The following is a 14,738-nucleotide window of genomic DNA, read 5'->3' as shown; positions in this document are numbered from 1 at the left end:
TTACTGCAAAACCAATTGTTTTTAACTCAGCTGCCCTGGCTCTTTGTAATTTGTTGAATGTAATCACCTTGAAATGAAGAAAACGTACTTCTTGTTCAGGAAACTGGGGCTTTTTTAGAGGAGCATCGTCAGTTGGCTGTGGGACCGTGGTTCTGGAGCTGTGCTCATTGGACCTCATCACTGCATTTGAGGGTGAGGGGTCAGAGGAGGGAGGGCGTGTTCTTGAAAGTAAGTTCGAGAGCACAGTGATCTACAGACCCTAGTGGGAAGTCAATTTATGAAAACTAAAAACAAATGAAGTTCCGGTTCCTCACTCTGAGCATGGCCTTAGGCAGTAGAACACAACTGTTTAGGACTCGAGCAGCATCTCTCTCAGATGATGTTTCGAGTCTGTAGGTCTGCTTAGAAGCATCGAGGGAGCAGGGCTATGTCGCTAACCTGCCCTCAAACGCCAGTGCCCAGCACTGGCCTGGACACAGAGTCAGAGCTGAATAAACCAGATGAACTAGAGTAGAGGTCAACTCTCTTCTTTGCTTTTATTCTTTCTGTCAATCTTGTTTATCTACTAATCACTCCAACTTAGAGATTTTCAAAGAACAAATACTGGAAGAGCAAAGGTTCTCAACCATTGTCTCCTTCAGGTCTCAAGGGTGTGATGCATTTTCATCAATAAGAGTGACTCTCTGTGACAGTAACTCCCAAGTTGGGGCAGAGATTATGAAAATCAAGCCAGGGGACCGGGACCATTTAAAAGAGACAAAACACCACAGAGGAGGAGTCTGATATGCCTCCAGCAGCCCCCATGAAGAATCATCATTAAAGAGGAAGCTGAGGGCTTCCGTGGTGGCGCAGTGGTTGAGAGTCCGCCTGCCGATGCAGGGGACGTGGGTTCGTGCCCCGGTCCGGGATGATCCCACGTGCCGTGGAGCGGCTGGGCCCGTGAGCCATGGCCGCTGGGCCTGCGCGTCCGGAGCCTGCGCTCCGCAACGGGAGAGGCCACAACGGTGAGGGGCCTGCGTACCGCAAAAAAAAAAAAAAAAAAAAGAGGAAGCTGAATTATGTCTGTATCCAGGAGAAAAATTGGAAAAATGGATTCAGCAATTTCTCTAGCAGAGCCATACGGAGGAGACAGGTCCTTACAGAATTTCTCTCTGTAGGCGGCTGCTCTGGGTCTTTCTTTCTCTGGACGAGGAAAGGCCCAAATGGATGATGAATGTTGCATGAGGTTAACCAAAGCCTTCACCAGTCCTTATGATGTTGTTTACCATTTATTCAACACCTATGATGTGCCAGGCCCTGTGCTAAGTGCTGAACGCGAATAAGAAGACAGAGAGCCGGGAAGGAAGGCGTTTCTACAGGGAAAAAGAGAGGTTCGAGGTTGGATTTTGGCCCCTTGAGGTACCTGGCAGGGTAGGTGATGGTGGTGGGCAGCCAGATGGATGAATCAGAAGCTTGGGGGAGCAGCCTTGGTTAGAAATGGCTCATTCACCTTTTGCCAACCAGGTCCAGGGCCTTCAGTCAGGGCTGAGACTCCCCGCCCCGCCGGGGCTTCATCGCTGCATGTCCACTGGGTCTTCCCTATTCTACATTCTGGCCCTGGTTTGCTCTCTCTCTCTCTCCTTCCCCTTCCCACCTCTGTCCCTTGCTCCTGCCTTCTCCCAGGCTCCACCTGCAGGAAAGGGGCAGGAGTATTTGTTATGTCTAGCCTGGCAATTTGGAGTGGCAGCTCCATGGAAACAAAGCCACAGACTCACTCCACTCACCCCCTCACCTGCTGCGCCACCTACCCAGCTGCTAAAACCTGCTCCCACCGCTGCCTCTCTGCTAACACCCTGGCCTTTCTAAACACATTTCAGAGTCACTCTAAAGAAACCAACCATGAAAGGAAAGACGTGTCTTCACTTGAGTGCATTATGAGCCCTTAGGCAGGGTTTTGGAAGGCAGGATTCTTTTGCGTAAGAGGTCGAGCCCACTGAGTGTCCATTTCCTAGAAGCCTCGGAGGACAGATTGCCAATGGCAAGTACCCTCCCCTACCTGAGGGAGATTTCAGGGAACCAGGGAGAGAGGGTGTGTTTCAGAAAGGCCAACTAGCTTGGAGAACATCCACTAAGGCTTTAAGATCTACTGGCACATTCCATCCTGCAGGTTGGGGACCTCTATTACAAAACCTTTTTACTTAAAGAGGGAATGGGCTGGGGGGGGCGGGGCGGCTCGGGGCTAGGGGGCAGTCTCACTTCACGTGCACAGGTGACGAAAGCAAGGCAAAATCGTGACTCCAAAGGGGAGAAAATCTCTACTGCACACCCAAGGCATGTACTCCTTTTAGTGTTTTTCTCTTAATTGTTGCTCTTTTCTTTTCTTATCAACTTTGCCTACATCCAAAAAGTTACCGGTGCTGCATCGACCCTGAACGTCCCTTCCCAGGCTTGCTGGAAGCCAGCACACACCCACAGGCACGCCAGCCGTCTGCACGCGTTTTCCCTTCCTGGCAGCACTGACATCAGCCGGGGCTGGGGGGTGGCTGGATCGGGCAGGGTGGGCAGATGACAGAGTTCTGGCAACAAGTCCATGTTTAAAGACAGAGGGCAGATGCCTGGCTAGAGGGAAGGCTCTTCTTGCTGGTTGCGCTGCTTCCAGGGTTACTCCGCACCTTATCCCAAGAAGCACCACGTGCACAGAGGCTAAAGCAATAGGATGAAAGAAGCCTGCTCCTCTCACACCGGGATTTGCTCGGGTTGGAGGGAAGAGGATGAACACAGTGAGGACAGACAGAAAACAACCTGAGGCTGAGACTCACTTCAGTTTGCAGGGGGATAGAAAAAAAAGGTAAAGGAGCAAGTTCACTGTTCACCAGGATCCGTAGCCATCACCGAATGCATATCCCTTCTTGCTCTGCACAACTCGTTTAAACAAGCTGGGCTAAAACTCTGAACCCTAAAGTGATTTCTCTCATCCTCAGGTACGTCCTCATTCAGAGTCAGACAATTTGTCTTAATCTTGTTTCCTTTTTCAGGATGTTTTCAAACTGCCTTTAGACCGTCCCTCCTTCCCCATCCCCACTTCCTTCCCCCACCCCTGGAACCCCACGACCAGTGTGAGAGACGGGTCTACGAAGACTGTGTCCCTCCTTTTAGCAAGTAGCCTATGGAATCGTGGAATTCCTCCGAGGCATACTTCTTCCACTTGGCTTCTGAGACGTCACATTCTCCTCTGCCCCGCTCACTGCTGGTTCCTACCCAGTCTCCTTTGCTGGTTCTTTCTCTTCTCCACGACCTTTACACTTGGGAGGGTGAGGTCCTCTCTCTGTCAACACTCTGTCTCCTCTGATCTCAGCTAGACCCAGGGCCTTAGATGCCATCGACACGCTGACACTCCAATTACCTCTCCAGACAAGACCTGACCTGCCCAACTCCAGACTCACACTACTCACACCTCCGCTTGCTCAATGGGCACCTCGAACTTAGCATTGATTACCACTGCTTCCCCCGACCTCAGCCTTCTCCACTGCAGTGGGCAGAGCTCTGTCCCTTCTAGGACCCCACCTGGCAACCATCCTTGACCCTGCTTTTTCTTTCACCCCCATCTCCAAGCTATCAGTGATTCATGTTGTATTTTTAATTAGAACTGGAATGAGACCATTGTCACTCCTTGTGTTGTACAGTGACCCAAATCTGGCTATTAATATTGAAAGTTAATTGAAATAAAAACAAATTAAAAGAGAGGAAAATGGAACTCTTAGGGAAACTACAGCAAAAATTAAATTTAGAAATTCAGTTCCTTACACTAGCCACATCGCAAGAGCTCCTAAGCCATGGGTGGGTGATGGCTACGGTATTGGACAGGGCCGAGACACAACACTCCTTTCGCTGCAGAGAGTTCTATTAGCTCATGCTGCCCACTGCTTTCACTGTTACCACCCTGGTCCCAGCCACTAACACATCTTGCCTGGATGAGTGTCACTGTCTCTTAGTCGATCTTGCTTCTTCAGTCTTCGCGACATGGCAGCCAGAGTGGTCCTTTGAAAACATCTCAGATCATGCCGCTCCTGTGCTCAGAGATGTCCAAAGGCCCCCATGCGTGGCTCTCAGGGGAGAAGCAAAGACCTCAGAAAGGTGAGCAAGGCCGTACGAGAGCTCTGGCTCCTTTTCCGTTTACTGGACCTCACCTCCCCGTCCTGCAACATCCCCCCTCTACCACGGCCACGCTGGCTGCCCGCTGCTGCTGTCTCAAGGCCACGCGCTCCCCCCAGGTATCCTCCAGGGGCTCACTCCCTTCCCTCCACCACATCTCTGCTCAAACACCAACTTCTCAGGGAGACTTGCTCTGACTGCTCTATTTAAATCTTCTTTTTTTTTTTTTTTCGGTACGTGGGCCTCTCACTGTTGTGGCCTCTCCCGTTGTGGAGCACAGGCTCCGGACGCGTAGGCTCAGCGGCCATGGCTCATGGGCCCAGCCGCTCTGCGGCACGAGGGATCTTCCCGGATCGGGGCACGAACCCGTGTCCCCTGCATCGGCAGGCGGACTCTCAACCACTGCGCCACCAGGGAAGCCCTCTATTTAAATTTTAACATCCGCTCCCACCCAACCACCACTCAGGAGCAGCCCTGCTTTCCCGTCCTACCCTGCTCAACCTGTCTTTTCCATATCTCCTTTCAACAAACTATATACATTTACTAGCTTATTCTACCCATTTTTTTTTACTGTCTGGCAGAGATCTTCGTCCATTTACTCACTGCTGGAAAGCTAGCCCAGAGGAGGCTTTTTATAAGTATTTGTTCAATAAATGAATGGAGTTTTAGAGCTGGAGGAGCAGTTGAGGGTCAATGAGGTAAGGTTATTCTTCACTGTGGACCCATGTTAAGTTCAGGGTAAGAGCTGGACTAGGGAGCTGGCCTGTCCTAGGTGTCTTCATGGGGAAGGACCCATGATGATTAACTCTCCTTCCCCTTATCTGTCACAACCAGAGGGATGCTGACGCAGCCCCGAGAGCAAACAAGGACAACAGTCTAACTAAAACACCAGGGGGTATTCTCCACTTTCCTCTTGGTAAGCCTTTGCAGGATTCACCCATCTGTCCTGCTTCTCTGGTGACTCGTAGGACGCAAGCAACAGAGAGGAGGCTCAGGTTAATGACTATCCTTACACACCTATGTTACCACCAGGTATCACAAATGTCAAGACTCTTGGAAAACCGGAAACACACAGGGTTGCTAGATTATGTTTTTTTCAAAAGCAACACATCAGGCTTGTTTTAAAAAGGAAAGTCATGGTTTCATCACATAATTGCCACATTAGTATTTGAGAAAAGCTGATTAGTACAAAAAGAATGATTCTCAATTGTATCATTAAAATATGTCAGATAATCTAGAGTGGATTAGAAGAAGAGCAGATCCTAGACCACATTTTGTGTTAGGGGATCATCTGTCCTCTTGTATCTGTAAGGAAATGCCAGCTGAATATATATATTTTTTTAAATGCCTCGGGATGATGGTTTTTCTACCGCCAATTCTCTTTCAAATAAAAATCATGTGAGAAAGTTTGAACCTCGTATAAACAGACGTGCTCATAATGACATGGGTAACGGGTCTAGAGTTACAGAGCAGGATATGAGCAGAGAGCCTGGGAACACCCCATCCATGGCTCACTGGATGACTTAACTTGCCGAAGTATGTAATTAAGAACCAAGTTATCTTTATAGTCATTCCTTCATTATGGAGATAACTCCACCGGAGACTTTTTGGGAGACGCCAGATTGGAAATAAAATCCTTACAGACCGCACTGCAATGTCATTAAGATAATACCAGAAAGCAAACTGATGCATGTAGACAATCTTCCATAAGTACCAGAAAATTAGATCTCGGGAGAGACATGGAACTGAGATGTAAAATCAAAGCGGGGTGGAGACAGAGCCCAGTGAAAGGCGTGACGGACAGCTTCCCGAGAGACAGGAGCCCCGAGTGTCCCGGGGCCCCGGCGTGCATTACCTGGGGTGGCGCTCTTCATCGCTTTCACTAACTTGCCCCTTCCAGCTCCAAAACCATTATTTCCATAGTCGGGGTCACTGTCACTACCACTGCCACCGCTGGCAGAGTACGCACACATTCTGGGTACCTTGTCCTAAATGAGTAACATGAGACCGTTAAGATTATTCACGCTAGTCAAAATGGGCAGACCATCCTGTGAGGATGTTCGTACCTGGCTGTTGGTGTGTGCACAGAATCGCATTCCCGCTGCCCCACCCCCAGTCTGCCTGGTCCGTCAGTCTGCCTCACGCGGAGCTGGTGAATTCTGCTCAGTTACCAGAGCCGCAGATATGAACCTGCACTGATGAAGCCATTGACCACACGCTGCCATTGTGTCCCAGTCACAGGACAGTCCCCACAGTTACCCGCTCTGCATTTTGTACACTGCTTTTATGGGGCCTTATTTTTCTCAAGTGCCAATTAGAGCTGCTGTCCCAGGCCTCATGGCTTATTTATTTATTTATTTTTATTTATTTTATTTTTTGGCTTATTTATTTAGCTGATCTCACCATTGGCTTTCAAGCATCAGAGGGTATGACAATAATCAACCTTGGGAACAAGAGAATAAATGTTTACCCAATACCTAATTTTATTCCAGCGCCTAAAAGGACAGGAGGCTTTAGGGAGGAACACAACTGCCTGCCTACAGGCTTATACATAATCCTTGAATCTACTAATAGGTCCCAGGTCAAGGGACTTGGTCTCTCCGCTTACTCACATGCACACACAGCCTGACCCAAGAGGATGTTACAGGTGTGGCAACAACACCAAGTTCAGGAATTGTGGAGGTTGTTGATACCATATGGATGGTTCTTCCTGCTGTGCACACAAGTGGAACACTGATATCTAAGACCGCAACCCTTGTGTGCAGAATCAAGAGCATTTGGGGCTCTCTTTTATATGTTTGCAGGCTGCCCTATTAGAGCCGATTATTCCACACCGATCCCAGAGAGTTCAGGCACAGATGTATGGGATGCGTCTCTAAAGTCAATCCTGTTTGGGAGGGTGCTGTTTGGTTGGAAATTATAAAAACACGTTTTAGGATGTAAGCCCCCCTAGCTGGGGTTACAAATTCAAGCAGTTACTTATTTCCTTTATTCCTTCATTCACTGAATCATTCATCTACCCATTCAAAAGACGCTGTGCTAAGCATCTTAGTACCCACTCTGTGCTGCGTGGTGTACTAGGTTCTGGGGGTACAGAGCTCTCTACAGGAGGTGGTCTAGCAAGGATGATGTTTGAGAAGGATGACAAGTTTACAGCAGTGGTCCCAAGAGAGCCCCATGTCTAGAGTTCCAGCAGGATGCTGGGTATGACGAGATGCGTTTTTTCATTCCTCTATTCAACAGACACAAATGGAACCAGGCACTGTGCCTGGAACTGGAAATAGAAAGCTCACTCTTACTTTAAACTTGCCTTCCCTGGCGGTCAATGAAGCAGAGTTGTGAGTTCCAAGCCACAGTTGTGACTCTTACAAGTCAGGGCAGGACTTCCAATGGGCAAAGCTAGTGCAGGAGGATGAAGGGGACCCCGGAGAGGTGTGTGTGTCGGGGAACATGAATGTTGGGTGAGGAGTGCCCTGCCATCGCACATAGAGGGGGTAGCTCCCTCCTGGCCAGCACTGAGGAATTCCCTTTCTCTTTCTCTCTCTTTTCTCTTTTTTTTCTCCTTGGAATTGCTTGAGTCCTTTGCCACTATCGCCCCCTGTTGTTTCCGAACTGTTTCCCCCTCCAACTCTGGATGTCTTCTAGGATTTTCTCAATGTTTTGGTCCCCAAATCAAGCCCAGAGTTCTTGAAAGAGTGCTTCTCCAAGTGTGCCCTGGGGACCGGCAGCACCGTCATCAGCGGGGAATTTATTAGAAGTGTTTGGATCTCACCCCATCTGTGCCACACAGGACACTGGGTGTGTGTGGAGAGCAGCAAGGTGTGCCACCCTCCAGCTGATCCCGATGTCTGCTCGTGTAGGGAACTACTGCTGTGGGGAAAACTGAGAGAACCCTAACACTTAACAGTTAAGTCATGATAGAATACACCGGTTGACTCCTTTCAGACCCTTGTTCTGAGTGCTGGACATGGCATTCAGAGGGCTGAGTTCTGACGTCAGTGTCCCAGTAACTTCTGCTTGGCCCTTGACCGTGGTCCAGCATCTCTGGAGCTGCTGTCCTCTGCTGTACATCAGAGCTGTAGGCCCAGGGGATCGCTTCGCCTACTTGTCCAGGGTACCATTTCCATACTGAGGTGCTAAAGACTGAAAGAAGGCTCTACCAGTCTGGCTGTGGGGCATCTCAGATGTGGGCTGATCTGGGTATTTTGTCATCAAGGTTGGGTAGCAACCCTAGTAGAGATAGTGATAGGGCCTCCTCATGCCGGGATTGGGAGAGCCAAGGCAGCAGAGGCAGCAAGGGCCAAGGAAGGGCCGGGAAGCTCAGGTAATTGATCCTAATGTCCTTTCTCCCACTCTTCTCACTATAGGTACCACCAAAGACACCGAAGTGGACCAGCCCAAGGGCAAGCTGAGAAATCGTGAACAGGCTGAATACGGCCCAAGTAATTAGTTGGAACAGGTAAGCGGGAGGGCACTGAGGAGGGACTACCACATAGCACCCAGGGAGGACCCAAGACTCCCGGAGCCCCGAGCTCCGCCCCAGGTCCAATCACACTTCAGGAGGCCTGTGTGCTTGCCATCTCAGGGCGGATGAAGAAGCCCCAGCAAAAATGATGGGGATCGAAGAAACACACGTCTCCCTGACCCCGGCAAGTCATCTGACCGCTCCAGGCTTTAGTTTCTTCATGCCAAAAGGGAAAATAATTATACCTGCTTTACTGGTTTCACAGGAGCAAGGTAAAAGACCAAGTAACTGATAATGAAAAAATATCATTGAATCATTCTAAGTGGTGCTCTTAGGGCTTGGGAGAGTGAACGGCCGTTCCACAATGTCTACTCAGGGCAGAGCATCCTTACCTCAAGAGCTGGGGTGCAGATGGATGGAATCATTTGAATTACAAGAACTCACAGTGTTACTTAATAATTCAGGAAGAAAGGAGAGCCTTGGTCTTTATGCACTAATCCCACAACAAATCTGACTTAACATTAAAACCTATCACAGAAGTGGTTAAGGAGGTCATTTTTCACACTCAGGACAATTAGGCGGAGGGTGCCCTCCTGTCGACTCTCCTTACCTGGGTCTCCGCAGCAGCGCTGTCCCCGCCCCAGGCTAGAAGTGGCTTGCTCTCCACTGCCGTTGTGTTTTCAGCATATTCGAATGATGAACAAGTCTGAGGCCTTGGCCTGGCTTCACTCTGCATTTGGGAATTGATTTTTCCTAAATGAGGAAATGTACATGAAATCACAACAAGCTTTCTTCGACTCTTTACAAGTTTAGGGATGAGGGTAGGGGAGATAGTCAGAAATAATCTGGAGGGTCCAAACATGGTAACAGCTTGGTTTCCGAACATTCTGTCCCCTGCAAGTCTGTGCGAACAGAAATGTCTGCATAATTACGTGTATCTTTGGAGGATGTCCACCTCGGAGTCCCAAATGCAAACTGTGCTTGGACCACTTTTCCAAAAAATGTTGACAAATTTTTCGTGTTAGAAAGGGTTCAGTGGGCAAACTGCTTGGGAAACGCCGACCATTCCTCAAACAGTGTTGTACGTCAAATAACAAACAAGCTTCTGTTTTGGAGGACTTCTCGGAGCCTTCATTATGCGAATGGGGATTTTCATAATTTCCCAAGGGAGGATGTGAATCCACAGCCTTTCCCAAACATGTTTGATCAGGGAACCCTGATTTTCCTAGGAAACTTATGAAGGTCATTCTGAATAAGGTGGTTTGCGAAACTGCTCAGAGGCCCTTCAAGATCTTGCCGGGCAGTCTCAACTCATATGTGCATATACCTCAGCCAGGCTTTTGTTACACCGCAGGTTCTGATTTGGTAGGTCTGGAGCAGGGTCTGAGAGCTGGCATCTATGACAAGCTCCCAGGGGCTGCTCTTGGCCCATGGATTACATTGTAAGTAGCCAAGGGTGCAATTAGCAGAGAATGATTAAAATGTCTCCATTACCCATAATAGCAGATTAACCTGCAGAGTGTAGTCTTTCCTCATGTCAGAAAGGAGAATTGCTGTCATTATCCTTCAGCCTCAGTGATTATCAACAGGACAGGCTGTGAGAGCCTTTCAACAGCATTTTGCTTGTGAGCAGAAGTGAGGTAATGTATTTTCATCAGCACTGGGAGGTCTGTACAGTTCCTTCCATCTTTGATACGGGGATAAGAAAATAACTAATTCAAGTGCATATATTAACCAGGAATTGACTGCTCAAAACCACTTTCCTTTTTTTCTTTTCTTTTTTTTTTTTTTTTTGCGGTACGCGGGCCTCTTACTGTTGTGGCCTCTCCTGTTGTGGAGCACAGGCTCCGGATGCGCAGGCTCAGCGGCCATGGCTCACAGGCCCAGCTGCTCTGCGGCATGTGGGATCTTCCTGGGCTGGGGTACGAACCCGTGTCCCCTGCATCAGCAGGAGGACTCTCAACCACTGCGCCACCAGGGGAGCCCCCACTCTCCTTTTGTTCCAACTAGATCTCCATTCCTTAATATTTAAAATGAGTAACCAATAGCCACAGAAAAGAGAAAAGCCTTGGAAAGCCAGCCCTGCCTCTGACCCGCAGTGACAACATCTTAAGGTAGACAGGAAGCTTCGGGATGGATGGCACAAAAATGTCCTGCAGTGTGTTGACCTCACTCTCTACCGTATACTACTTTTTTTTTTTTACAACTCTTCACGACAATCTAATTAAGACACAAAACTAAGATAACCGGTGCGCTGGATATTAGCAGCAAGATCAGAACAATCTCCTTCCTGTCCCCTTCTTATGAAGCAATTCAAGGCTTGCCGTTCCTATTCAATTTGTTATAATGACAGTGTTTAATCATGGAGTCTGCTCGGCGCCTGCCGCTGAATTGAGGTCACACATGTGACTAGTCAGGCATGGAGCACATAATCCATAACTACAATTTCGCCCCTGAATCTCTGGAGGCTGTGTCATTAATTAACAGTACATTTATTTCAAAAATAATATATGTCCCAGCGTTTTCAAATGTAGCCTTGGCTGGAAATAAGCAGAAGTTTGTGATGAAACATTCATGGCAGTCAGTATTACTGTATGGAGGAAGAACTCAGCCATGGGAATAACCCAATCACATTGACTCACAGATGTTGAATGAAAAGCCTTCTTTGCTAATTTCTCAGAAGCCCATGGTATAATCTCTACTTGTGGTCGCTTTCTCATCATCAAATCATAAATGAAAGTCTTTAGAATTCTAGTTCATAGGCTTAGGCGTGTCATAAACGCACCATGAGGCGCCCAAGTTAAAAATTGTTTCGTGTCATCCTGAGCTGCAATAAATATTTTTAATCTTGAGGGAACAGTGAAAAAACTTTGACCCTTAGCCTGTCCCTATCTTTAATCATGAAAGCTTGTTTCCATCGACTGCAGCAAAGGATGGTACTTCTCAGTGGGAAGGCTCCCTCCATCCCGTTGTAGTTAACAGACAATCTACTGCTAATATATCAAACTACGTTTTTTATAGCTCAACGTATAAATACATTTGAACTGGATAGGAATATGTCAGAAGACATATGTTTCTGTGAGAGGGCAAACAACATTTCAGCTAAATTTATGTCTTGGGCCTAGATTGGTCTATACTCAGAGTTAAGTTTTAAAAGACAAAATCTGAAGTCTACGTTGTATGGTTTTTTCTTTATCAATTTATATATCCATCTACCTGTGCTAACAACGTGCTTGTTTCCTTTATGTGTGTGTACACTCCTTAAATAATACTGAGAGTAGATGATGTTTAATACTTGTTTTCTTTTTATGTTTTGGTTGAGGACATAAAGGGATTTCATGCATCTACATTTCCACTGGGCAGAGGTCACTGACTGACCTCCTGGTGGAAATCTTTTCTGCTGCCTGTTCTCCATCTTTGTCAGCAAGTGCATGATTCTAGTGAGCAAACAATCTCATTTGGAAGGTGACAGGCATTTTACCTGAGGAGGTTGGCTTGGGGAGGCGACTCTGAAGAGGTCGCATCCCTCTGGCAGTCATGATGGGGTCGGACGTGGAATGAACAATGGCGTTGTCTTTAGATCCCCGGCTGTCTGCAGAGGAAGGCACTTCTCGTTCAAGGGTCTGGGCTCTTATGGAAGAAGCTGCACAAAGGGCTGGCTGGAGAGACAGGAGGGGCTCAGTGTCATCGGGGGAGTCTGCTTGGCACAGGTGCCGTCCCGCTGAGCGGTTTCCTGAGTCTGGGAGCGGGAAGGTTCCAATCCCACTGTCCAGTGTCCTCATCTGGCAGTTCGTTTCTAGACAGAGTAACATAGTGAGAATTAGAGACTGCTCACGTAAAAGGAGAAAAGGATCATGGGCATTTGGATCTGGTCTGGAGGAAAGGGGATATCTAGAAGGAAGAAACACTCGTACGGCTGTAGCAGATTTCCAGGGAGTGGCATGAAACAGACATCTAATTGAACACGGAAATATTCCCTTAACATAATACGGAGTAAGAAGGTTAGCCATTACTGGCAGCAAGAGTCACGTGTACATACAAAGTACATGGTTCTCTAGAGTTATAAGGGTAAAAGAACTGTCATTGGAGACCAAAAATTATTTTTGATCACCCTTATTTCAATTGGGAATCATATGACTTCAATCAATTAGGTAACATTTATTAACTGAAATAAGATGAGTAATGAGCACACGTAACACATTGAAGTGATGCCCTAACAAAGGCAGTTGTGCATCTCTTACGTGAATTACCATCCGCCAGCAGTTAACTAAGTCTCTGGCCTCTCCATTTGACTGTGAGGACAAGTAATTCACATACTATAAGGGTCATCCCCAAAGGTACATCACGTATCATGTGGGCTTCCTCTGACTCAACTGCCATCTGAGGTCTCACAGAGAAGGTCATAGGGCCACTTTCTGTCTTTCCATCTGCCTTCATGTAATGACAAAGCTCATCAGTACTCTCTGGATTTCTTGTCATTCCCAGGGCTCCCACTATTCCCTAAAACAAACCGAGTTGATTTCACCATATGTGTGACATATGCTGCCAATTACATCTCATCTTCAAAACATTTTATATCCAAGAAAAATACAATATCTGAAAAAATTATCACAGAATGAATTCCTGAAATGTGGTGTAGTTTATCTAAGCCAATGAGACAGCTTCCAAGATTCGCTTGTCACCCAGAAGTCTCCTGTTTACACGATAATCTTAGAGCGAAACAGCCTTAGTAAAGTTTGTATTAGCATCTTATCAGTCTAGGACTGGGGAAGAGGCACAACAACACCGTGTTAGGCATGGTGGGGAATATAATAGACTATGTTGTGATCTTTGTATCAAGAGGCTCGACAGCTAACATTTCAGTGGTGCATGGGAGTCTGGTCTCTGCTAATAACTAATTGTGAGAGCCCTCCACATAAGATCCTTAACCCCTCAAGGGCTCAGGTTCCTTATAGAGTTTCTGTGAGAATAAAGATACGTTCACTGTGGAATCTCTTGAATTTAGAATGACGCCTAGCACACCGCAGGATAGCTGAATGAAAGAAATCATGAATGATGACGTATAAAAAAACACTAGGTATATTTATTAGATTTCAGTAGATATCTGACAGGTAAATAGTTTATCCTTAAGGACCTTTCTCACACAATCTCATTTGATGCTCACCAATTAGTATCTGAACTTCAGAATTTGACCATTCCCCTACCTTTCTCCTCAAAACGTCTCTGCTCTGAGTACTAGAATTCTGGGAAATTCCTAATACTCAGGTGAAAACAAAGGGGTGGGGGTGGGTACAGAGTTAGCTTTTATAGGTTCTAGTAGCTTTGGTCCTTGGCTTTAGAAGCACTAGAAAGATGAAGTCCCTATCAAAAGAGAGGATTCAGTCTCCAAAGGGACATTTAGTAGGAAGATACAGATACCCTTTCTCCAGTATGATGCCACTTAGCCATCTCACACGCCATCTGATCTCAAAGACTGACCGTGGACTCCAGGGGCCCTGAGTCACGTGGCTATAGTCTGAGATCTTTCCCAGAACCACAAGGGCTAAGTTTTAGTTCCATTCATTTCAGGGCCTCCACCTGGTCAGCTCTCCTCTCAACCAGCTTCCGAGATTATTCATTATCTTCTCTATTCATTTTCTCCTCAATTAAGCCGACTCAATTGCTACAAAACAGCCTTTTGGAGAAATAATCAGCTGTTTGCATGGGAAGGCAATGCCAGAAAAGCAAGATCTTCTTATTCAGAATTTGGTGTCCTTCCTTCATGTTAGCCTAGACATACGACACGCCTCATATTTGACAATGTCCATATGTTGTACTGGGGGCAATTCTAAATGTCTGAACTATTTCAGTCTCACACAGGAGTTAAGTGGATCGGAATCGACCCAGTCTTCAGGGATGGGGATCAAAGATTCATGGGATGTAACAGATGTGTCAGTCCCTACGTGCCCCAGGCTGCCTGCCATAATAATTTCCTCCCAGCATCTCCAGGACGCCTACCTCTGAACAGAAGAATGCTCAACATGGCAACATTAGGGGTTCTTTTCCTTTTGTGAAAATGGATCATCAAGTTTGGCTGCAGCTAGAAGTTCACTGCTTTCTTTGTATCATCCCTTCATCCTCTCAACCTCAAAGGGTAAGAACT

At 47.2% G+C, this 14,738-nt stretch overlaps 1 protein-coding gene across 7 annotated transcripts in view; it reads right to left on the bottom strand.

Annotated features, from left to right (window-relative positions):
* Positions 1-14,738, bottom strand: part of NCKAP5 (NCK associated protein 5) — a 1,056,997-nt gene that overhangs the window by 36,168 nt on the left and 1,006,091 nt on the right. For 4 of the 7 annotated variants that reach the window (XM_070046011.1, XM_070046012.1, XM_060302522.1 and 1 more), the window contains 2 exons: positions 12,078-12,392; positions 9,207-9,349 (listed from right to left, as the gene is read on the bottom strand). In XM_070046011.1, the coding sequence (XP_069902112.1) occupies positions 9,207-9,349; positions 12,078-12,392 (458 nt within the window). Of the gene's footprint in view, positions 1-5,986; positions 6,120-9,206; positions 9,350-12,077; positions 12,393-14,738 lie in introns of those variants that run through there. The other 3 variants (XM_070046013.1, XM_070046014.1, XM_070046015.1) reach the window with 3 other exon arrangements.

This window comes from Globicephala melas, chromosome 7 (genome assembly GCF_963455315.2).
Source record: "Globicephala melas chromosome 7, mGloMel1.2, whole genome shotgun sequence".
Classification (NCBI taxonomy): Eukaryota; Metazoa; Chordata; class Mammalia; order Artiodactyla; family Delphinidae; genus Globicephala; species Globicephala melas.
This window is presented reverse-complemented; position numbering and strand designations above follow the sequence as displayed.